Source organism: Cervus elaphus, chromosome 27, assembly GCF_910594005.1.
Source record: "Cervus elaphus chromosome 27, mCerEla1.1, whole genome shotgun sequence".
NCBI classification, from domain to species: Eukaryota; Metazoa; Chordata; class Mammalia; order Artiodactyla; family Cervidae; genus Cervus; species Cervus elaphus.
Window position 1 is genome coordinate 35,843,459 of NC_057841.1, and position 23,456 is coordinate 35,866,914.

General features: G+C 42.0%; 2 protein-coding genes across 14 annotated transcripts in view; both read right to left on the reverse strand.

Annotated features, from left to right (window-relative positions):
- Positions 1-173: 173 nt before the first annotated feature.
- Positions 174-18,684, reverse strand: CABYR (calcium binding tyrosine phosphorylation regulated). Of its 13 annotated transcripts, none has more exons than XM_043889707.1 (6): positions 17,094-18,684; positions 16,907-16,996; positions 13,967-14,139; positions 13,814-13,867; positions 3,990-5,143; positions 1,843-1,967 (listed from the first exon to the last, which is right to left on the reverse strand). In XM_043889707.1, exons 3-5 carry the CDS (start codon positions 14,112-14,114, stop codon positions 3,999-4,001), a joined length of 1,347 nt encoding a protein of 448 aa, XP_043745642.1. In that variant the 5' UTR covers positions 14,115-14,139; positions 16,907-16,996; positions 17,094-18,684; the 3' UTR covers positions 1,843-1,967; positions 3,990-3,998. The 13 variants fall into 13 exon arrangements, with proteins under 13 accessions (XP_043745650.1, XP_043745642.1, XP_043745638.1 ...); XM_043889703.1 differs by having other exon boundaries at positions 13,967-14,414; XM_043889706.1 differs by adding an exon at positions 14,334-14,414 and having other exon boundaries at positions 16,907-18,684.
- Positions 18,685-20,620: 1,936 nt separating this feature from the next.
- Positions 20,621-23,456, reverse strand: part of TTC39C (tetratricopeptide repeat domain 39C) — a 99,648-nt gene continuing 96,812 nt past the window's right edge. The window contains exon 14 of the mRNA XM_043889329.1: positions 20,621-23,058. Coding sequence (XP_043745264.1) covers positions 22,969-23,058 — 90 coding nt within the window. The 3' untranslated portion in view covers positions 20,621-22,968. The remainder of the gene's footprint in view (positions 23,059-23,456) is intronic.

The following is a 23,456-nucleotide window of genomic DNA, read 5'->3' on the forward strand; positions in this document are numbered from 1 at the left end:
GTACAGAGTAAGGTGGCACTGTATTCGCTCGGTGGGAATGGTCAACTGGAAAACCTTGCTAGAAAACTGCTCGAGTGGAACTATTTTTTTTTTTTTTTTTTACAGTGTGTCCTTAAGACCTGGTTGTGTTGTTTGTATACCCACTAAGTTACAAAATAAGCAAGATGACAAGGTTTTATGCTTGCATGAAGTTTATTGATATAGTACGCTTGGTGGCAGACTCCACCTTGAACGTCGACTCAAACAATGTCATTTTCGGCATCTGTTAGGAATAATGTAAACAGTTAATTGTTTAATCATAAAACTGAACATGTAAAATGAGTGATCAGAAATGCAAGTTCTGTGCTTCTGCTCTGCTCAGCTCATAACTAATGTTACCTGTGCATTTGCACTGAAATATGCTCGCATCTCATGCTCAAGACAGCCATTTGGACAGTTCCATGGAAGTCTACAAAGGGTGTGAGTAAGTAAACGTCCTAAGGTATTTTGAAAACAGTGCCTTCTTAAATAGTCATTATGCCACTTGAACTTGCCTCTAATTGACATCGAGCTTCTGGGGTTCAGCTGCTGTCTTTCTTCTGATTCCCCACTGAACTCTTAATCCCATCTTTTCATTTGGGAGGCAGGTCCCCTCTTCCCACCTGACTTCACCTTAAGGGTCTCTCGTCTGTTCTTTCCTGCCTTTGGACTCTGTGGGCTCCTTGTGTGGCCAGCACCTCCTAGGCACATGTCCATTACATTGGGACCTGAACACCCCATCTAATAGACGAGGGCCTGGATCCATACCTCTGTGCTCGCATCAGGGAGGAGAGACTGACGCTGGATGTGGTAATAACTACTGGTTGACGAAAAATGTATTGATTTGTGAGGATAAAACTGTCTACAGTTAACGCTGCTTTTTTAGCTCTTTAATGTGTCTCCACCCTCTTTGTTCTGCTCTGAGTACTCACTGTACGAGGGAGCAGACTTACCACATGGACCGAGTGCTCCTAAGTGTGCTCCCTCTAGAATTGCTCAACTTGCTCCTCCCGCCCTTTAAACCTGCCAACTAGATTATAAAATGCCCACATAAGGCTGTCTTTTTGTGACACCATCCCTTTGGCATCTTCTGCAGGGCTAGATCCAGGACTGGATGTTCAAAGGTCAACGAGTCGACTGGTGCACGTTTTAGACACCAGAGCCGTGGTGAGCGTCCCTGGCGCCGTGCGCCTGCCATGCCCCGAGTAGTAACTTGGGGGTCAGGGAGGCATGCACTCAACTCACTGTCTTAAAACACCTCTGTCTACAGGTCATCAAATCAAACTGCTGAGAACGCACGCAAATGTGGTAAGGCCCAGGTGCATGAGGGGGAGAATTTACCTGCCAGTTTTAAGTTTCTGCTCTGCGAACATGGGCAGTAGTCACGGTTATTTCTCCAGCAATACCGTAACTTCCAAAGGGAGACTGTTTGTCACCAGATCCTGAACCTTTTTTGGCTACATCTTCTACCGGGAAAGCAACAGAAAGAAAAACTGGGCTTTTTGGTCTGGGCACATCTTGTCCACTTGTAGGAGGACTAGCATTCTGGGGGGTGGGGACGTGTTTCTGGAATTTCTGATCTGCAGGAAGAGCAATGGGCACTTGCACTGCGGCATATCTCTTCACGGCCTCTGACTGGGAAACAACAGCATGTCCAGGAACAGGCTTCCAATCCTGTGCTTCCTGAACATTTGAGCCCACTAAAATAAAAGGCGGGGCACTGGTCTTCTTGCTGTCGTCCATTATCACATAAGTTGGAGAAGTAACTTTCGATGGATGCTGCAGAAACTGTGGATCCTTAGGATTAGAAAGATAGAGGGTTGCCTGGGGGAAAGGCCCAGGTGCAGGTGGCGGTGATGGGCGGCTTTGTTGATTCATATCAGTTAGACAATAAAGGGTCCACATGTTAGAATATGGTGGTGGTTGTCCTGCTTCGCTTGCTGCTAGTGCTACAAAAAAAAAAAAAATTTGCAGGCGTTAAAGGTTTGGTCTCTGTATCAGGCGCTATGCACAGAAATGTCTTAATTTTTTTTTTTTAACATATCAACAAACAGCTGTAGTAATATGTGCCATAAAGCATGCTATAGAGAGGGCTAAATAAATCATGTTTGGTAATGTGAAAGAAGAGAGATTCTCTACAGTTGGAAAATGAGAACAGTGTCTTGATAGCAAGTGGCGGGGACACTAGGGTTGTGGCTGAGGAGCAGTCTCATTCTAAGCTGCTGTTTCCAGGAACTTAACTTTAGACCTGGCCTCTCCAGGATCCTCAGGAAGTGAAGAGTCAGCACTTCCAGCTCCACTAAAACAATCAACTGAAGAGCGTCTGAAGCCACTGGAAAAAGTGTTAATGCATCTGCATAGTGATTCTTCTCTTTATGGAAGGAATCGGCACTCAGCACTAGGTGGCATCTTTTGATCCCATCATCAGGTATCTCGGGCCCTTCGCAGGCACTGTCTTCGCCCGCCAGCCTGTCACCACACAAAAAACATCACATAATCTAGGACTCAGCACTTGGGAGCACTGCCCGGGCTTAGGCGAGACTTGTAATTACAGGTCCTGGGTGGCAGTAGAAGGCTGCGTGTTCGCATAGTGGCTCTTTAAGGGGAAAAAAAGACGGTCTTGGGGTGCCATCCATTCACTTCCACCGAGGATGCTATCATGTCAGGTTAGAGTTGCCTACTTGAAGCCAGTGCTGTTGTGGAGAACTGACTCCCAGAAGATGGGATGGAAGAACAACATATAGCCTTTGTGCAGCTTTTTTGTCCTTCTTCAGAAAAGAAAAAGACACTATGCACGTGATTAAGCTACATTTTCAGGCTGCTGAAACTGTTCCTTCTGGAAGCTAATTAAAGATAAGCACAAGCGAAGTCGTCAGGTGTCTGTGAAATACCTTTAGTGCTTTGGAAGCAGTTAAGCCGCCTGAGAACAGTAACTTGGGATGAAGTGCTGCCTAGGCCACAAGTGTAATGCCAGCCCCAACAGGCTACGCTCCAACACTGCCCCCTGCCTTTCCAGCTGTGCAGAGTCCCCGTCACACTGCCAGACAATCTCTAAACACCTGCTGTGGTAACACCTCTATCATGCTGACTCTGGTAAGAGTCGTGACTGAGAGAGCTTCTGCAAAAGGAATGGGGGGGTGTTGGTCCCTGCATGTCCCACCTACCTAAAGGGAGAGGGGTCACTGCCTCGTCTGGATGAAGCAGGGGGGCGGGTGGACCAGAGGCCATTAACTAGACCGAGACGGGAGGTCAGATGGTGCGTCTGTGTCACAGGAGAGCGGAAGTGACACTTGAGCAGCCAAGCGAGTAGGGCGTTTCAGGCTCCTGTCGGGGCAATGTGGACGCCAGCCAGCTGCCGCCGCCACCCCGCTCCCCAGCGGGACAGAACCTCACCTTGACCTTCCCCTCTCCATCCAGCTCTGAAGCTGCTCCCTCCGCTGCGGGCAGCCCCCAGGCAAGACCGCAGTGCTCAACCAGCCCCCCAGACCAGCTTGCAGAGCTCTCCTCCCTCAGCGCGAAAGCAGTCAAACACACCACCATTTCTTCCATGTTTCCAATGCCACCACCTCGGTAGATATGTTGTTGTCATTTGCTTTTACGTTCATGAGTGAGAAATTTCAAACCAACACCCCATGATTACAGTTTTGCAGTAGCAGTATCCAGATCACATGACATGTTTGTGCCTGACAACAGGTTGTAACATCTTTGGCTACATGGTATGTCCAAACAACTGAAGAGCACTCGATGACCAAACTTTGAGGGCAAGCGGTGGTGATATTGCATTAAAATCACTCATCTCATGAGAGTAAAATCTCAAATACAACAAAGCCTTTATTTAAATAGGTTTGGCATTTTCAGTACTAGTGAAAGGAAAGACGTCTGACCAGTCTGCAGGGAGCCTACCTAGATGGTCACCTGAAATAGAGATGTCACCAGAATGTAGTTTTTAATTTTGTAAGTAATTTTCTTACCTGGCTCCATCAAACCTCGTTGGAAGGTGCTGCTTCCCGTTCTGGTTCCATTTCTGGTTCATAAAGACCTTCTGGAACAGGAGGTTGGGGGCCACTAGATGATCTTATGGACCCTGAGCGCGTGGGTTTGACCTCCGTCTCCTGGGACGCAGGGTTTCCCCCGGACTCCTGCCCAGCACTGCCAGGGGCCAGCGCAAAGATCTCCACTTCAAGGTGCATGGATTTCTCAGAGCTCACTGCTTTGGTAGAGCCGTCTGCCTCCACATGGACTGAGTCATACTTTGTACTCTCCAACTGCACAAATTTTGCGGAACCCACAGATTTTTCAGACCCGCCTGAGGCTGTCTTGCCTACTACAAGTATGGGACTGTGTGGTGGTGACTGCTCCTTGCCTTTAAGACGAGCAACGTGATCAGAGAAGGGGATAACTATTTGTTCTGGTAACTGCTCAACATAAGTAACTCCTTCGATTACAGGCTCATCATTATAGATAGAGGCTATGTGCATGGTAGATGTCACCTCAATGTCAGCCTGCAAAGGGACCTCAGAAGCATGGTCACAAGCAGGAGGTTCTTGTTCACCCTGCAAGGGGAATGAGGAAGCCGTTGGTGATTCAGCCTTACTGCCCACACGTACATGGACAGATTTTTCGCTCACAACCTGCTCTGCTACCATCTTGCCAGAACAGACACTAGGAGTGGCCACCACGTTCTCTTCAGTAGCCTTCGAGCTCAGCATCTCCTCGGAAATACCAGGCATACTTGTTGCCACATCCACCATTAAAATTTCAGATTGATCAGAATGAACAGATGGAACATTACCTAACATCTGAGCAGCAAACTGGGCGGGGTCCGCAGGGACATAGGCAAACTCGGAAGTGACCGCTGCTGGCACTGGTGACGACGGTGGGGTGGCCGGTTTGGATGGACCCCGGAGTGCTTCACTTGCGTCCTCAGGCTCTGAGACCAGCTCGGCCTGAACTGATGGGAACTGAGTGGTTTTGTTGCTGAACAACGGTGCTGCTATGTTATCCTCCTCTGTGTCCGTCGATTTTTCCATCCGCTTAGGTTCTAGGGAGATGGTAGATGCTCTTTCTGGCTCTTTCACACATTCTGCTTTCTTCTCTTGTGCTGTTCCTTCCGACCATTTCTCCACTAAAAATGAATGGTAAACGAGTTAACAAGTACATAGTCCTCAAAAAAGCAATTTTAAAGGAAGCATAGGTTGAGCAAACCAAAGTCATTATGTAGGCAACTTTGAAAGTTTTGTTTCACTCTCCAACATCTGTAACTTAAGTGTGGGCAGTGAAACTCCCCTGTCCTTATCTACTGAAGACAGACCTCAGTTCATTACCCTAGAAATAAGGGACTACTTAGGGAGCACAGCGACAAAAGCTAATAATCAGATACCACCTTCAGCTGGATCATAACTCTGCCTAAAAATCAGCTGAAAACATCCCTGAAAAAATCTCCTGATCCAAACTTCCACATAACTGGGGAAAGAAAAAAACACTTCTTAAATGAAACACATGCTGTCTTATTAAAAGGCATTCTTTAAGAAAATGGTATATAAAGTTCAATTTACTAAACTGTAAAACTAGGCTACTATAGCATATTTTTACATTAGGAAATGTCCTTGGAGGGGAAGAAAATAACCATGGCTCACAAGGTCAAGTCAACTGATGACATACAGAAACTCCCAGAGCTGGAAAGCTGCTGTAATGTCATTTTCTGGACTCAACATTGTGCTTGTCACTCACGTTTGTTTAACCAGCTGAGTCATGACTCAAACGTTTTCACATCTGCCTGCTTTACTCAGGATTACCTCTTTGGGGAAGCATTTCCCTAATATCATGAACTCAGCAAGAAAAGCTAAATTTGCCTCAGGAGAATATATTTGCTTCAAGTCAAAACTTTGGAAACGTGTCTTCATGGTAAAGAAATCAGTCCTGGCCCTGAGAGTGTTCTCCCTAAGCCCCTTCTCCCACACTCTTGCTCTTCCTCCTGGGGGCAGCCTGCTGTTTCTCATTGATGATGCCAGGCAGGGACTCGCTGACCTAGGTGGGTCTTGTGGCGGGCACTGGCAGTGGGGCTTTCTCACTGTCCTGTGGGTCATCCATGGCAGCTGATCTCTGCTTTGTATCTGTGGTCAGTCTTGAGCCAGTGTTTCTGCCTCTCCCCCAGTGGTAGGAAGGAGCCCTCTATTTGGTGTTGACATAGGACTCCTCTCTGGCCTTTGCTTCTATCTTTCACAAAAGGCCTGTGAGTGTGAACTTCCTGCATCTGGAGTCCCAGACTCCTCCAGCTGGACACCCAAGCCCACCCTTAGGGCAAGGTCAGGACGCCCACTGCTAAAGGAACTTGAGGCCTTTAGTGCAGTGAAGGTAGGAGAGCCACCATGAAACCCAAGCCCGCTCCTTTCTAGACTCACCTACCCACTCTACGCCAGCAACTCTCTTTTCCCTCATGGGGACTTCAGTTCCCCAGGCAGTCATTTATTTATCATGAGCATTCTCAAGAACGCAGCCAGCTTTGGGATTGGATCACTGAAGTCCATAGATTGCCTGCACAGGACCCATCTGAGATGTCATTTAAAGGAATTCAGCGACTGTGGGAAGGCCATGTGCTCTTTTAAAACAGGCTTATCATTCCTGAAAAATCTAAGAGACTAATCCTTAGCTTCATATTTTTGCCTTTGGAAGTCCCCTATTAACCACCATCCTGGAAAGGTAAGTGTTAGTAACTCCCAGTCGTATCTGACTCTTTGTGACCTCATGGTCCTCTGTCCATGGAATACTCCAGGCAAGAATATTGGAGTGGGAAAGGTAAAGCATTATGAATTATGAATCATGACAACTCATCAGAGAATTTATGACATTGCTGCCTTCCCTACAACTTTTCATAGTAAAAAGGTATATGAGAAAGTCTGGATCTCAGTCCTGACTGAATAGATTTAATGGCCAAGCCAATGGTTCTGAGTTTCGGCCTCCTAGTCTGTAAGATCTTGAGTCTTTGTAGAGATTAAATGGAATCATTCACCTAAAAGTTATTCTATAAACTATAAATCACATATAAATGGGAAATAATAAATCAATACCTAGTTAAATACCAAATTTAAAATTATAAACCTATCCTTAAATCAACTTTGATTAAAATTAGTTGGCTATCTCTTAATCTGGTGCTAAGATGCAGGGTGTTTTTCCCTATTTATACTATATGTCTATATATACACACACACATAAATGTCATATTTCATCACATTGAGATCAAGTGCCTTAAGCTGTAATAATGGTTTTGAAATGTAAAGCACTAGATTAACCACTGGGTTTTGTTTAGAATACATAAGAGGATATTAACAAATATATACATATGAGTTATCATATATAAATTTATATTGAGTTTCTGTTTATCTATTACTACAAAAGGTAAAGAGCTTCTCTAATGTTTTATAGGTCTTTTTAACAGTTTCAAAGATTGCTGACTTGTAACCTTAGCTTTTGTCTGCCTGAAAATGTACTCTGCTTTCATTTTTAAAGGATGTATTCACTGTATATATATATTCATTCTAGGTTGGCAGCTTTTTGCTTTCAGCACTTTAGAGATGTCATTTCGTTGTCTTTTGGCTTCTATAGTTTCTGTTAAGAAATCAGCTATTTGTCAAATTATTCTCCTGAAAGTAATACGCCTTTCTACCCTTCCTGTTCTCATGATTTTGTCTCTTTCAGCAATTTGACTGTGATTTGTATTTATTCTGCTGTGGGTTCAAACTTTCTGAATCTGTAGGTTGATGTCTTTCAGTCAGCCTTAGATAATTGGTAATTCTTGGCCACTTTTTCATCTACTCTCTTTTCTCCTCCTTTGACTCTAATTTTCTTCCTCCTTTTGATCACGTCCCACAAATATCTTACACACTGTCCTCGTTTTTTTTTTTTTTTTGTCTTCTGCTAGTAAAGCTATTTAATAAAAATTCAATTTGAAGTTACAGAATAACCATTTGTTTTTTATTTTTAGAGCCTTACTCTGTTGAAGTTCTCCAGCTTTTCACCCATGCTTTCTATCTTTTAATTATTTTCTTCTAAATGGTGCTGATCTTGTTCTAATAATGGCACATATGATCCTCCTGAGACTTCATTTTATATTTTGTCAAAGTAGGTATATTATACTTTGTTCTTACTCCTAGCACACTGTCCTTATTTCCAGGTTCCAGAAGTCTCTTCATTTTGGCTGAGTCCAAACTCCAAAGCCTCCCCTCTACCACTTGTGAAAATGCTACTTAGCTTTCAGTCTTCCAGCAGCTCTTCTCTGCTAAGCCTTCTCAAACCTTAGAGTCCACACATGAGCACCTTAGGAGTTGGCAAAATAACCAAGGAAAGTCTCTTTGCAGACTTTTGGGAAACCCTTCTCTGCAAATGCCTCCTCTCTGGTGCTGTCACCAAGATCCCAGCCCCCTCAGTAGCTCCAAACTCTGCTGCTCTGTTTTTCTCTTCCTGGAGTGATTTCCAGTCTCTGCTTAGTCTCTTTTCCTGCACATCAATTTGAAAAATGCTACCATGGTGAACATGGGGCTCAAGTTTTGTGAACTTTTGTGTCTGAGCTCTGGCTCTGCCCCACATTGTGCTTTCCTGCTGCCTCTTAGTCGCCTAGGTAGAAGCGTAACACATACTACCTCGGTGCTGGTCTCTGACTCCACTGTATTTACTACTCACGCTTCTATTTTGTGGAAAGTGTGGCCTGTGTGCTTATTTCACTTGAAGGACTGAGAGAGTCTTCATAATTTGGTTGTCTTTAGTAATTAAGGACTAGTTGACAGTATTTTAGTCCCAACTTGGACGTGTTGCACTTAGCTCTCTGCGGGGTTGAGTCACTTCACTTTTCCCATCTGGATTACTTGCTAGTCAGGACTCTGAGATGCCTAAACACATTTGGACCCACGAAAAGCCAGACAGAGCCTAGGAAACAAATATTCTCTCAGGCCTATCTGAGAAAGACTCTCCAGTATTTCTAATCCAGTGCATCAAATGCAGTTAGTTTATTCAGCCAATATTTACTGAAGGTCTGATCATGACAGTTATAATGTAGGATCTGAATGTAGCATGTGACGTGCTAAATGCAGCACCATGCTACCGGTGAGCTGCCCAGTGAGCTTCTGAGGAGCGTGCATTCTTCCAGACAGTACAGAATGCAGAGAACAAGCCAGCTGCTTGGGTCCTAGGGAATTCTGATCAGAAATTCGACCTGCCTTCCTATCGCCAGTTTCAGTCTCAGCTAGCACTTTTCATGCACCACAGTCCCTCTGTCAAGAAGGACTTTCTATTTCCCTTTCCTGTACAGCAGGAAATGGCCTTCAAGCCTGTCTTTTTTCCTGCTTCCTCTATGGTTTATCTAAAGTAAAAACTTGTTTCTGGTAACATTAGGTCTTAAAATGCCTTTGAAAATTCCAAGAAAATCTTTTCTCAACAAAAATAGGCTCCTGTACAACTCCAAAGTGTTAGCTTTTTTATTATGAACCAAGTGATGGATTCTTTGCTGTAGACTGTATTTGCCTTTTCCCTAAAGCAAATTAATGCTTCAATGGGTAGAGATCAAGAGAGCAAATAGGAAAAAATAGAGGTAATCTAAATCCGGGGCATACTAATTTTTTATTTTTTAGAAATATACCTCCAACACTGAAGAGTTGGGATTGACAGGGAGCTATCAAAGTGTCTGGCCAGCAGAGTCAGATACTTAGCTTATAAGGCCCAGAATGGTCTTGCTTGTTATACTGACCTCTCCTTGTGTTCCTGACCTCATCTGGTTTGCTGTCCTGGCTTGCATGGTTTTCCTTATCTGTTTCTCAGCCCAGCGTTCTCCTCTCTTAATCCTGACTCTCTATTTCTGTCCCTAGTCTTGACAATCTGACCCCAATTCTCAATTGTACCCTTTTCCCCAGTGATTTATTTGCAATCTTATCACAGCATTAAAGCATGAAGGACCTAAGCCCTACTCCCAACAACATCGCCAGATAATCATTCCAGCTTTTTAACTTAATGAAATTCTTACCTTGGTACAAATTACCACCCTGCCTAGGCAAACACACAATTTCAAGAAATGAAAGACTCCTTTTGACACAATACTCATCCCTGTTTAGGAAATCAGTATAGCCTTACTTGAAAAAATTGCCCAGAAAAGTAGAGTGAACACCAGAGCCTCATAAAACTTGGTATGGATAGTCCTGAAATAGAGATTCCTTTTTTGTTTAATAAAGGTAGATAAGCTACAAGTATGTGTAATGAATTCTATAAGTCATAAAGATAGAATTGGGCTTAAGAAACTGGAGACATTATTATATCTAATATGAATACATAAGACAATATTTAATGGTACACATAACTACTGTGCTGGGCTACATAAAAAGTGAAATTGGGCTCAGTGATCAGCAGCAGTTCATGACTATAATTACTACTCTATGGCCACGCCAGGAACGTCCAACCAGAATCAGTTAGAATAGTTAACAGGCTAACTCAGTTGGGAACCTTGGTGGCCTAGGCCTTCTTGATTCTTCCAAAGTAGTGGCTATTTCCTGCCTCTGTTGGAAGCCAAGACAGGAATAACATCGGAAACTAGACTCAACTAGGCTTGGGAGGATGGAAGGCGCCATTCTGATGGAGAGGCCACTGCCCTCCTCATGGAGTGGTGGAAAGGCCAGAATTAGTACAATCTGGGCTGTAGGCTCCATACAAGAAGCTGACAGGAGGAAGAAGTGAAAAGGGGGAGATAATGTGGGAAAAAGAGAACTGAGATTTCGCTCCAAGTTCAAAAATCAAAGTTTTTTCTAGAGGAATGTTACTGGTGTGTTACTCTATTTTGGAAAGAGAGTCATACTACTAGGAAAATCTTCATGCTACTAAGAAGATCTAAGTTTAGATCCCAACTCTACCAAATAGTATTTTAGAAACTTAAAAGTTACCGACTCACTCCCAAGCATCAGATTTCTCTTGAGTAAAACTGTAGGATGTCACCTATTTTATAAAGTTGTTTTAACTGACAAAACATACTCTATTGCCTAGGACAAAACAGGTAGTCAATAAATTCTATTCTCCTCCTTTCTTTTCCTAGATATACTAAGTGGTAGAACTTGACACAACTGTTTTGCCTTAAAATAGTGCCTGAGTTTCTAAAGTCCCCTCAATGATTCATGCAGATTAGTGAAGAAATTCTCCTGAGAAGACTGAGAAATAGAAAATGCTTTCACTGATTCATAAAGTAGTAAGACCCATTTAATCAAATGGCAGAAAAGTCAAGAGGATCCAAAAGAGGGTTTTACATGGGCAGCTTTGGCAATGAGCACACATGGGTGAAGTATTTGCCAGAGTGGAGGCTGTATAGAGGCAGGCTCTGGAAAATGAGAGAAAAGATGAGAAATGACAGAAGTGGGAAACATTTGCTCCCATGTCTGGTTCTTTTCTCTCCATCACCTGACTCTGCATGAAATTCTGAAGGTGGTGGGGCAATAGGTAAACAGTACTGGTCCTGTGATGAGGCCTAACAACAGTGGGGCTCGTCCTAGGAAAAATCCCAAGATTGAAGTGTTTGAGTCAAACGGTCTGTGCAGGACATACTTAGCTTCATACTTCCCATGCATACGGGTAGCTTGGGAGTAATGCTGCCAGGCCGCAAACCAACCAGTTTGGAAATAACTTTGGGGGATACATCTGGTATCTGGGAGATGAGTGGACACCAGTGCACTAGGGATGGCAATTTAGCTCTTGCCCACATCATTAAGTCTTAGTAACTGGTGCTCTTTTTTTGAATAGAGGTATAGTTGATTTACAATGTGGTGGTAATTTCTGCTGTACAGCAAAGTGATTAAGTTACATATATACATATTTTTATATTCTTTTCCATTATGGCTTATCATAGAATACTGAATATACTTCCCTGTGCTATATAGTAGGACCTTGTTGTTTATCCATTCTATATATAATAATGAAGTTCATTCAGAAGCCATTTGGGATGACAATAAAAGGCAGACATCGATACTGGGTTGTAACATTGAACTCATTATATTTTCTGGTCATAACTTCCTGTTACCTTCTCCCGCTCTCTGGTAAACTAGAATAAGCAACATTTGTTTATGCTCTGCTGTCCAAAGAACAATCTGTCTCTACAGCCATACTGTGAGCTTGCTTTCAGGATTATCTGTACATGCTCTGTCAATTTCCTTGATATCTATAGTTTCTAGAAGAGAAAGAGCAGTATCTCTTACCCCTTACCTTCATCAGAAGTACAGCTGCTCCATTAGTACAGTCTGTTTATTCTGAACCTGAGATTCAAAGATGTTAATCCCTGCGGACCAAAATCCATCCCTTTAGTCCATATCCTAAACTGAATGGTGGATAAACTCTGCAGTAAACAAGTTAGTCTCAAAGGCTGCCACTTAGTTACCTGCCACCATAAAGATTCACTGACTTTATCCCCATTCTCAAACACAGCCAGTCCTGTCAAACAGCTCCTGGTATAAACTAGTACAAGGGCCACAATAACTGCCTGCTGTCCCTCCTCCAGCAGGTCTTCCTGACCCAGAGATTGAACCTGTGTCTCTTACATCTCCTGCATTGGCAGGCAGGTTCTTTACCACTAGTAGTGCCACCTGGAAGCCCCAAGGTTATAAGCAAATCTCAGACCTATTTCCCATGGTAAGTGGAGAATGCCATCAGGACCCTGCAGGGAAGCAGCCAGACTAGACAATAAAACGTTCCTATTTGAGTGGCAACTCACTCCCCTACCCTGTGAAATGCTGACTCTTGATATTCTTAATCTTGTTTTCTGTTTTGGGTGTCTCTTTCACTGTAGGTCTAAGCCCTCAGGATTTTTACATTTTCCTAGGTTTTATCCCTAATTTCTCCCTATCTTGGCTATCTGTTAACATCAGTAGCAGAGAATAAACATGGATGTAACGCACTGATCCTATCTTTTTTCTCTATAGTTATTCCAAAATGTTGGTCGGCCAATGGAGCATTATTTAGTTATTTCTCACATTCACTGTAAGTCACCACTTTCTCCACAGAATTCTTCCAAAAGCTTTTTTTTTTACAATTCTTTTAGACATGTGTGCCTGTTCTCAGGATTTAACTAATATAGACTCTTTTGCTCATATTGATCTTTCCAAATGTTCATCATGTAAACTTTGCCTTTTACATTTTTCCCCTTCTGACTTCCTCACTGTTCATCCATCCTCAGTTTCATTGTTACATTCACATAAGATAGACATTCACACACACATAAATAAAACAACTTTTTCCCCTAAGCAGATATATACAGCCTTACATCGCAGAGACAGGCCAGAGACCACTTAATATGAAAAATTTATCTAAATTTTCTATGAAAAGTATGTTTAATGACACCTAATTGCTGCCCTGTCCTCCAAGCTGGACTGCAGTTTAAATCATCATGGGGAGGGGGAAAACAAGGGTGACTAACCTTTTCTATTAAAATAATCTTCCAAGAAGAGAGTTTATACACAACATTCCTAAGTAATGTATCTCATTATAATTTGAGTCTTTACCACTACAAAATTCAGTTCAAAGATGGCATATTCGAAAGGGTTTATACACCCTTCCTTCTAGATCTCATGGTACCAATAAAAGTTGAGGGTTTCCTGCAAAGTGTCAGATTTCTTTAAAAAATGATTCAGTAATAAAAATAAAGCATCAGTGTGATTAAACATCAGTGTAATTATTTAAACAGACAATATTTGTATCATTCTTAAGTTTGAGCATATGTTAGGTAAGATGCAGTAATTCATAACTAGGTTTTTATGAAACTGTTACTACTTACGGTACTTACCTTTAATCTGATGAAATTGTTTAACCAGATCTTTTATATCCAGACAAGCATGTCCTGAAGAAATAAGTACAGGAAATGAGATACATAAAATTCCCAATTTAGAATGCTTTCTTGTTCAAAGCAACAAATGTATAATCTAAAGCAGTAACAAACCTTCTCGAAAGAGAATAAGTTCTCTGAAATAAACTGCTGCGAACTGGGTGATGTTTGGTGGATTGGTTTTGAGTATGGCTCTGCTAACTCCCTCAAGCAGAGTCTTGAGGCCATAAGGTACGACAAGTCTGGGCTTTGAAGAAATCATGCTGGCGGGATGTCTGTAATCTCAACTACAATGAAGAAAAACAGTCTTATAAACAGTATGGAAGTTTATTATTGAAAATGCTAGGAGTTAACTATAGTTTCTAAGAATAAATCTATTAAAATTACTAGTTTTAGTGCGGATCTCTAGGTATTTATTCAAGGAAAACTGACTAATGTTTAATGGTAGTTTGAAAAATAAAAAAAGAACCATACTACCAACAACTTATCATGTGCAGATGAGCAATCGAGTACTGTTAAAGAAATCCATGGGAAAAGCCCTGCCAGCAACTCCAGGATGATACTAAAAACAAAACAAAAAAACAGACAAAACCTGTTTTTACAAAATTCTCTTAGTATTTTGTGCAGTAGAATTTCCAGAAAGATAAATTAAGCTCATTTATCTATGCCCAAGAAACATCCTTCCAAACCACATGGGAACTGGCTTTTCTGTACATTCATCAAATAGAGTTATTAAAAAGTAAATTTCTACAAGAAAATATTTTCCTCTCACTTTCCTAAGTATATAACCAGACACAATGATCATCCTTAAGTGTATATATTTTAGCTTTGTTCTAAGTTACTTGTGGTATTATATCACCCACCACCATTCATACCTCTTTTCTCCTATCTTCACTTAACCTCTGCCCTCTCCCCCTTCTCTTGGCTTTCTGGATTTTAAGTGGTACCAAGGGCACTGCATAGTTTTACTGTGTAAAACTCTAAGCTGCAGAGGTTGCTACCCTAAACTCTGTGTGTGTGTGTCTTGTTTCATTCTAAAAACATTTAAGAAGGCTTATAAATACTCATAAAGAACAAAATAAAATTTTTAAGGAATTCAGTTCAGTAGTTGAGGAAAATTATGGTAGGAAAAATAGGATTAAGCCACAGGTAAAGTTAGTATCCCAATACAAACCTTAGGTCCTACACTAGAGATGGATTGTCAGATCAGCCTTCTGAATTACCAAGAAGCCATCACATAATAAACAGTTAAATGATTCAGGTTTCCTGAGATCAGAAAACAAATCAGATGCTTGGGAGAATCACAGCTATTCTGGGCACTGAGTCCCAGCAGAAATTTCTCCTATGGGTCCTCATAAAGAGAACAGTGTAATCATGAACCAGGTCCTCAACAATATCTCTATAGTAAATAAAATAATGAGTTTCATAGGGCTAAGTGACACAGTTCAGTTATAGCCATTATACAAGGGGCTAGCCCCTAATAAAAAGCAACTTATGTGGCATAGCAAAATGCTGAATATTTAAACGTACATCTTCCTAAAGGTCAGGGGGAAAAAAAAAAGTTTTGGGGCCAAAGCAAAATCTTTGAGAACATAATTCAGGATACTGTATTCAAGCCCCTAATGAAAACTTACTATTAAGAGTTTCGTCCAACAGGAGCTTCACTGAATTAAACCATCTTTAAAATAACTAGTGCACCTCTGGCAGGCCCACATGCTGAATGTTAAGGGACATAGGTAGTAATTAAATGGATGATACATGTACATTTCATATGTATGTATTTTTTAAAGGATATCCTGTGCACCCCAGTGTGAGTTGGGTAGACAGGTGGTGTTTTCAAAGTGGCTTACCAGGAACCCCGACAGCTAACTGTAGCCAGCACTCGGTGCTGCCAACTGTGAGGAGAGCGCCCTCCCCACCCACCCCACCCCACCCCAGACTTTGCGAATGTGCGGGATATTTAGTGCCCCAGGACCAAGGATTGTGCATCCTGCAATGCAGTGCCTTACAAAGAATCGTCCTGAAGATGAGGAATGACCGTGACATAAATCGCACCTACATCACCGGGTAAAGTCACACATAGGGCCGTTGTGGATTGTGTAAAATGACAGCTTACTAGTTTTCCCCAAACTTCTATTTGACAAATATTTGTCAAAAACCAACCTATTTTACAACCCCCACCCCCACAGAGGAGTAACGCCTGAACAGGAACGCCGCCTTTGGCTGAAGATGCGAGATTAGAGGGCTTCGTAGTCACAGGAAACGTCAAGGGTACCCACCACTCGCTCCCTAAAGACTGCGCTGGGTGCTCGTTTTGCCGTTTGGTTGGTTTGGTGGAAACGGCAGAGAGACCTGGGAGAGCAGGCGTCCCGATTCCACACCGACTACATCGGCGGTGGCGAACCCGCCTACCCGAACCCCGGACCCCCAGGTCAGCCCCAAGGGCGCTGTCCGCCTCTATGGCGGAAGCGGGCCCGCCCCTCCCCGCAGGTCTCCCGCTCCCCAGACGCTAGAGGAACCTTCCAGCAACCACACCGCGCTCGAGAGGCCTCGAGGGCGTAACTGCCGCCAAGCCGCAAGGAGGTTGGGGCGGCGGCGGGGTGGGGGTCTTTCCTCCAGACTCGCCCCACCTTCTCCTTTCCGGCTACCTCCACTGAGCTTCCTCCTTGCCCCCTTGCCGGCGGCTCCTGGAGGAAACGGCGCTTACGGCAGGGTCTTTTATACCCCTGGGGGGGGGGCGGGGAACGTCAGGCCTGCGTCACAAAGCCCCGCCCCCTCTGAGGCTCTGAAAGGGCGCGGAAGGAGGCGGGAGTTTGGCGGCCACAGCCAATGGCGAGCCGAGAGACACCAAAGGTCGGAACTCCGCAGAGCAGGGGAGTGCTTTGCCTTTTCAAGCAGAATACAAAGGGGCACAGGAAACTGGAGTCTCCACACCGTAACAGGATCTCCACTTTGGGTCTAGCTTCGAAGAAAACATTTACGGCAGTTTGATTTTACTGTCACTGCATCACACTACTCTCCCCCGTCCCCCTTATTCTGTTGCTCTCTACTTACCTTTTTGAAGAAAAATTCTGCCGACGTACGCAACACACACTGGTACAATAACAGGATGCCGCACAGCACTCCTCTCAAGAAACGTGCCTGCTGAAAGAGAATTTGGCATTGATCCTGAATCTTCCTGTTTCTCGTAATTCCAGATCTTGCAATACTTCAGGCACTGCATATCCTTCCCAAACCTTACCATCAGCTGCAGGTTGCAAGTCCATAAGGACTGTGTGTAAATTTAGCTCCCTTTTACCCAAGTGAAACTGACTCCTTCAAAACACCCTCTGCTTTTTTTTTATCCTGTTCGGGCTCTAATATTTGTGCTGGGCATTTAAATACCATCGGAGTCATGATGATCAAATTCCACGCAGCCTTCGTTGTAATCCATTTCCACATGTTTAAAAAGCAACAAGAATCACTGTAAATCAACAATTAAATAACATCATCAGGGCATGTATCTGACAAAACTTGAGAAAAAATGGTTACCAGAGCACGTTGCAGTAACAAGCAATGTTAAAACCCTGGCATACATCTATGCTGCACACACCCCTTTATGAGGATATTAATTTGTCCATTACCTATTACTGAGTGCCTTTTATGTGGCAGACAAGCCCCTCCTTCTTATGAAGATTACATTTTAAAAGAAGAAATGCTCTTTTAGTGTGACTTTGAGTGTGATGATTAGATCTGCAGGTGGTACAGCTTTTGGTCCTCATCGCTGTCTCCTCGTCCCCCTCCCCCAGACTTTGTAGTGTAAGTAAAAGTGAAATGAAAGTGAACAATTCCTTTCCACTTGTTCAGTTTATATTTAATTATCAAAGGTGTAATGACACTGAGCTAAGAACTCCAAGTACAAACATTAGATATCTCATTTATGGTGACTTTTGGAATGAGGGACATATACTTATGTCACCTAACCAAACTTGGTCAGTCACCTTGAACACCGATTAGGTGTTATGTACTGTGCTGAATATCTGCAACACAGAAGGCAAGCCTATATACTTTTTCCCCATTTCTGCAATGACTGTTCTGTCCAAGTTCCTCTGAAAAGCAAACCGTTACACCTAACAGCACCTAACAAATTTTAAAACCTCTGTCTGCTGCTTGGTTTCTAGAACTCCTAGTGATCTGATGTGGCTTTACAGTCTTCTTGTCTTTGTGTTCATCTCTTTCAGTCACTGGGGATCTAACTAAAATACAAACCTACTTTACTCTCAATTGCTCCCCGTCCCTCCCTGCTTCAAATCCTTACTCTATAGCAATCCACGGTTCTTGCAGTGACCTGTGTAACTATCTCATCTTACCATGTGGTTTCCACTTGACCCTCGAGAGACTGGACCTGAAGACACATGCTGTTTGTCACTCTGTGCCTCTGCTCATCAGGTCCAAGGCCTGAGACATCCTTTCAGCCGTCATTTTCACATGACTGCATCTTTCTCCTCCTCTAAAACTCAGCTCAGCAATCTCCTACTTTAGAAAACCAAAGGGTTACAAGCATTTTTTCCAGCAGCCCTATAATATATATAACTCTGCCATATAGTTGACTCTTCTCTCAGATTTACTAAATACTTACCAAAAGATGATAACCTAGGCCCATCTCTCTCTAATGTATTCTATCTGCATTAGACATATCCTAGGAGTCTGTTAAAAAGGTCTTCCTAAGCCCTACTTTAGTTCAGTTGCTCAGTCGTGTCCGACTCTCTGCGACCCCATGAACTGCAGCACACCAGGCCTCCTTGCCCATCACCAACTCCCAGTCTACCCAAACCCATGTCCGTTGAGTCAGTGATGCCATCCAACCATCTCATCCTCTGTCGTCCCCTTCTCATCCGGCCTTCAATCTTTCCCAGCATCAGGGTCTTTTCCAGTGAGTCAGCTCTCCGCATCAGGTGGCCAAAGTATTGCAGTTTCAGCTTCAACATCAGTCCTTCCAATGAACACCCAGGACTGATCTCCTTTAGGATGGACTGGTTGAATCTCCTTGCAGTCCAAGGGACTCTCAAGAGTCTTCTCCAACTCCATAGTTCAAAAGCATCAATTCATCGGTGCTCAGCTTTCTTTATAGTCCAACTCTCACATCTATACATAACTACTGGAAAAACCATAGCCTTGACTGGACAGACCTTTGTTGACAAAGTAATGTCTCTGCTTCTTAATATGCTATCTAGGTTGGTCATAACTTTCAAGGAGTAAGTGTCCTTTAATTTCAAGGCTGAAGTCACCATCTGCAGTGATTTTGGAGCCCAGAAAAATAAAGTCAGCCACTGTTTCCCCATCTATTTGCCATGAAGTGGTGGGACCGGATGCCATGATCTTAGTTTTCTGAATGTTAAGCTTTAAGCCAACTTTTTCACTCTTCTCTTTCACTTTCATCAAGAGGCTTTTTAGTTCTTCTTCACTTTCTGCCATAAGAGTGGTGTCATCTGCCTATCTGAGGTTATTGATATTTCTCCCAGCAATCTTGATTCCAGCTTGTGTTTCCTCCAGCCCAGCATTTCTCATGATGTACTCTGCATATAAGTTAAATAAGCAGGGTGACAATATACAGCCTTGACGTACTCCTTTTTCTATTTGGAACCAGTCTGTTGTTCCATGTCCAGTTCTAACTGTTGCTTCCTGACCTGCATACAGATTTCTCAAGCCCTACTTAGAAGCTACTGAATTAGTATCTCTCTGTAGTTGTAAAACTACAACTTGAGAACCACTCCAGAGTCCATCTAAGTTACAAGTGTGTTGCTTCTATTGAATATCCTGATCAACTAGGAACTCAGCCCCCTTGCTAGTTTTTCACAAGTTAGCCAAGTAGGTGAATTGTGCTCACTTTAACTGAAGGAGCCCACCTTTTAGGAACTAACTTTCCCTTTTCTTGTTCTCCCTTCCCTGTCCTTTTCTCTTGTTCTAAGTATTTCCTCTTCCTAAGTTCAAGTTCAAGCCTCCCACACCAACTATGTCTTTTCTTGGGAGGATCTGGGCCTAAAAAGATTTTTTCTATAAAATAAAACCCTGGTGGCCCAGCGGTATACTCTGAGCTTCCACTATATGGGGCATGGGTTCAATTCTTGGTCGGGGAACTAAGATCCCACATGCCAAGTGGTGGGGCCAAAAAATATGTAAATAAAATGTACAAACAACATCCAAACAAACAAACAAAAAAGACATAACAAACGAAACATGACTGTGTGACCATGTATCTTCATAGGTAGGGATCCATATTTGAATACTTGCCACCACAATCTGCTTAGGGAAGCAATCAACTATGAAAGTTTACATAGCAAAGGAGTGTGTGTGTGTGTGTATTTTAAAAAACTATGTATGCACTGTCTTTCAATTTTAGTTGGCAGAAGGATAAAAATGCAAATTCTCTAAATAATTGACTTACACAATATAGGACAATAAATATTCTAATTTTCTGTCACATCTGAAAGTAACAATTCTTTACTTAGCTATCATGTGCTAAAATCAAAAAGATACCTATCCCAATAAAAGTAAAATCTTAAATACATCACAGAGGTACATATTATTATGACTAGACCATGCCTCAAAGTGTGTCAGATTATAACTGTGTTCCAAGTACAGAAAATATACATTAGAGATTTATCTCATCATAGGCACAATCTAATACAAAAATATATCTGACACTTATAAATTAGAAGGTCCACTTGACAGTCTCCAAAACAGGAAAAGGGGAAGGAATAATGCCAACATTAATAAAGCACACACAGATGCAAACATGATTATTGATTATTTTCTTCATCAGAGAAGGGTAAAGAGCAATTTACACCAAACTAGGTTTCCAGGCAGATAACAGTAACTCAAAGGTTGGATAAGTCACGGCACGCAGGCCAGACTGTTATAAATTACTCCACTCAATAATGTACTCAGATTTCAGTGAATCTAATGGCTTCGTGTACTCAGTGCAGTTTTGTTATTTTAGTATTTTCAGAACCACTGTCTACCCCCTCTTGGAGCTCTACCACCAGGTTCCCAGATAAACCGCCAGGGCTATCCTGCATCAAACCTAGCAGAGACAGTTTATAAACAGATCTATAAATGGACTAGTAAAGACGACTCACTGAACAGTGTTGCAATCATGTGTATTCAGTGAAGTGAACTGAACACAGATTTATTTGAAATCCTGAGATCTCTCTGGAAAAACAAGAAGTTTTAAAGCAGTTAAAGCAGAAAAGTATGGAGCCTTATGTACTCTTTTACTACTGAATAATAAGTAGTTTGAACAATACCTGATCTGAAAATTCAAGTAAGTATGAATACTGGAGCAAGAACTTCATTATTCCAAACGCTCCACAATCATTACTGAGAAATCTGCCATATAAACTATAACCAAGAGGACATGAAAATGGCGAGAGCCATATTTTAAAGATTCATAACATCCTTTCCTTCAAACCAGGTATCTAAAATTTTTAGACACCAATTTTTCCCTTCAGAAGGCATCTACCTGGCTCCTGGATCTTCCCATTCATGAAAGTAAGTAGGCATCTTTTCTCTCTGGCTAGCATCTAAAACCCATGCAGCAGTCCCACTAGAAAGAAAGTCAACGTTAATAAGCATTTTGTAAGGGAAAAAACATGAAGCAAGTTCAGCCAAAGTCAGTGAGGAGCAAGCATTTTTTTTTTAAGAAACTATTATTCCCTCAAAACCTGATTAAGTAGATTAAAGCTGCAAAAGCTCTAGCTGACCCTCCCATGTTTGTTTTTAAGTGAAATATTAAAACTGTTGATGTTCTATGAGATCATACTTCAGCTAAAAGGATATGTAAAATTAAATGACACCCCAAGAGGATATTCTATAGGGCACTGGAAATTTGAAAAATAACTACCCTTAAGATTGATCCAGGTTAGTCACAAATTGATGACATAAATTCTAAAATGACTGAGGTATTTAGATTCTTGGAAAACACAGGTATGCAGTACTGAACAAAGAGGTAAATTCAATGACAATAAAAATTAGCAACAAAGGATTAAAAAATAACTTTGAGGTCTATTTACAATATCAATAACCTGAGCTAAGGGGAAAGTGATTAAATCCTGGCAACAGACAGCCCAGCAAATCCTTCACCAGCAAATACTTTGAGGCAAAAAAATCTGTGTGCTTTCAAGAACAGCCTTTTCATGCAATTTGCTGAAAAGGTTCCAAAACCTGGAAATTAGACAATAAATCACAAAGGAAGGGAAACCCCTACACTGCAGGTATCATTAATCCTGTCTGTAGTCTAGGTCTTCTAATACATTCGCTAAACAGCTATACTGTGGGCTGTAAAACTATCTTCTATTTGCTTTCATGTTGTTGGCTTTCAAAGGGAAAAAAGTGTTTGTCCTTTGAAGCATTTTTGTAGACAATCTGGAGATAAATATTTTGATGACATTTCAGCTGAGAAGTATTTTTTTTTTAAATAAGGAAAACATGGAATTCTGGGTTATTAACATATTTGTTTTTACAATAGAAGAATTATTTGGTCTGTGGTCAGGAGACCTGCATTCTATTCAAGACTCTATAATAAGAGGAATAACTAATTGGAATAAGTCAATTTGCTTTTTTGTGCCTGAGTCTCATTTTCTGGACAATGGAGATTAGCATATCTGTGCTGTTACTCACTGGAATAGTTTGAGGATAAAGTAAAACTGGAAAGCATTGCTATTTTTTCAAAACACAATATAAATGCTATGTTGTGATACTGTTAATAATTTTACAGGTACTTTGTGTTACCCAGTCAGATGTGTGCTTCAGGTAGGCATTCCTACAAGATCGCAGGTTGAATATTTAGTTTACTTTTATTTTAAAAATAATAAATCACAAAACTAAAATGTTTGAACAAGGTCACTTAACCCTCTCCCCGGGTGGTTAGTTATTATTACTACCATCATTATCATCATTTTTTTTTTAAGCTATGTGTTTAAAAGAGGAGATCTTTAATACATCAGCCTAACTGAGGAAATGTGTCCTGGGCCCAGGTGGTTTTCGGAAGAAAAGCTGATCTTCGAAAGAGCGGTGTGCTCTGCTTTTAAAGTGCAGAACCTGTATTGGGGAGGGACACAGCAGGAACTTGGGGTCTGTCACTGAGGAACCAGTTCCCTCATTGAGGCCAGGGCAGCATGAATGCGGACATGCAACCTGTTTTCAAAGTCGTAGCCAGAGAAATCCTCCTGCAAGACCAGAGAGAGAGACTATTAGCTAAGCTGTCGGTACAACTACGGTATTAATCACACCGCACTGCGTGCTTCCCACAGTAAAACTCCTTATGCGCCTAATAACGGCTTCACATTCACTTGATTTTTTTTTTTTAATTCCCCAAACTTCAAATTATTGTCTGACTTTAAAATGTCAACTGAATGTTATTAAATGCTGTCTTTGGAAATTTTCCCTCATGTTATTCCTGAGATAGCAGTCTGAAGCTGGGCTCAGTGGAAGTTACTGCTAAACTTCTTAACTCAAGAACACAGCTGTGAAATCAAGTTATTTTCCCACTCAAACAAGAGTTTCTATAAAGCATGATGAGCAATTTCATAGGAATTTTTTGTGTAATTTTACTTAAAAATCAACT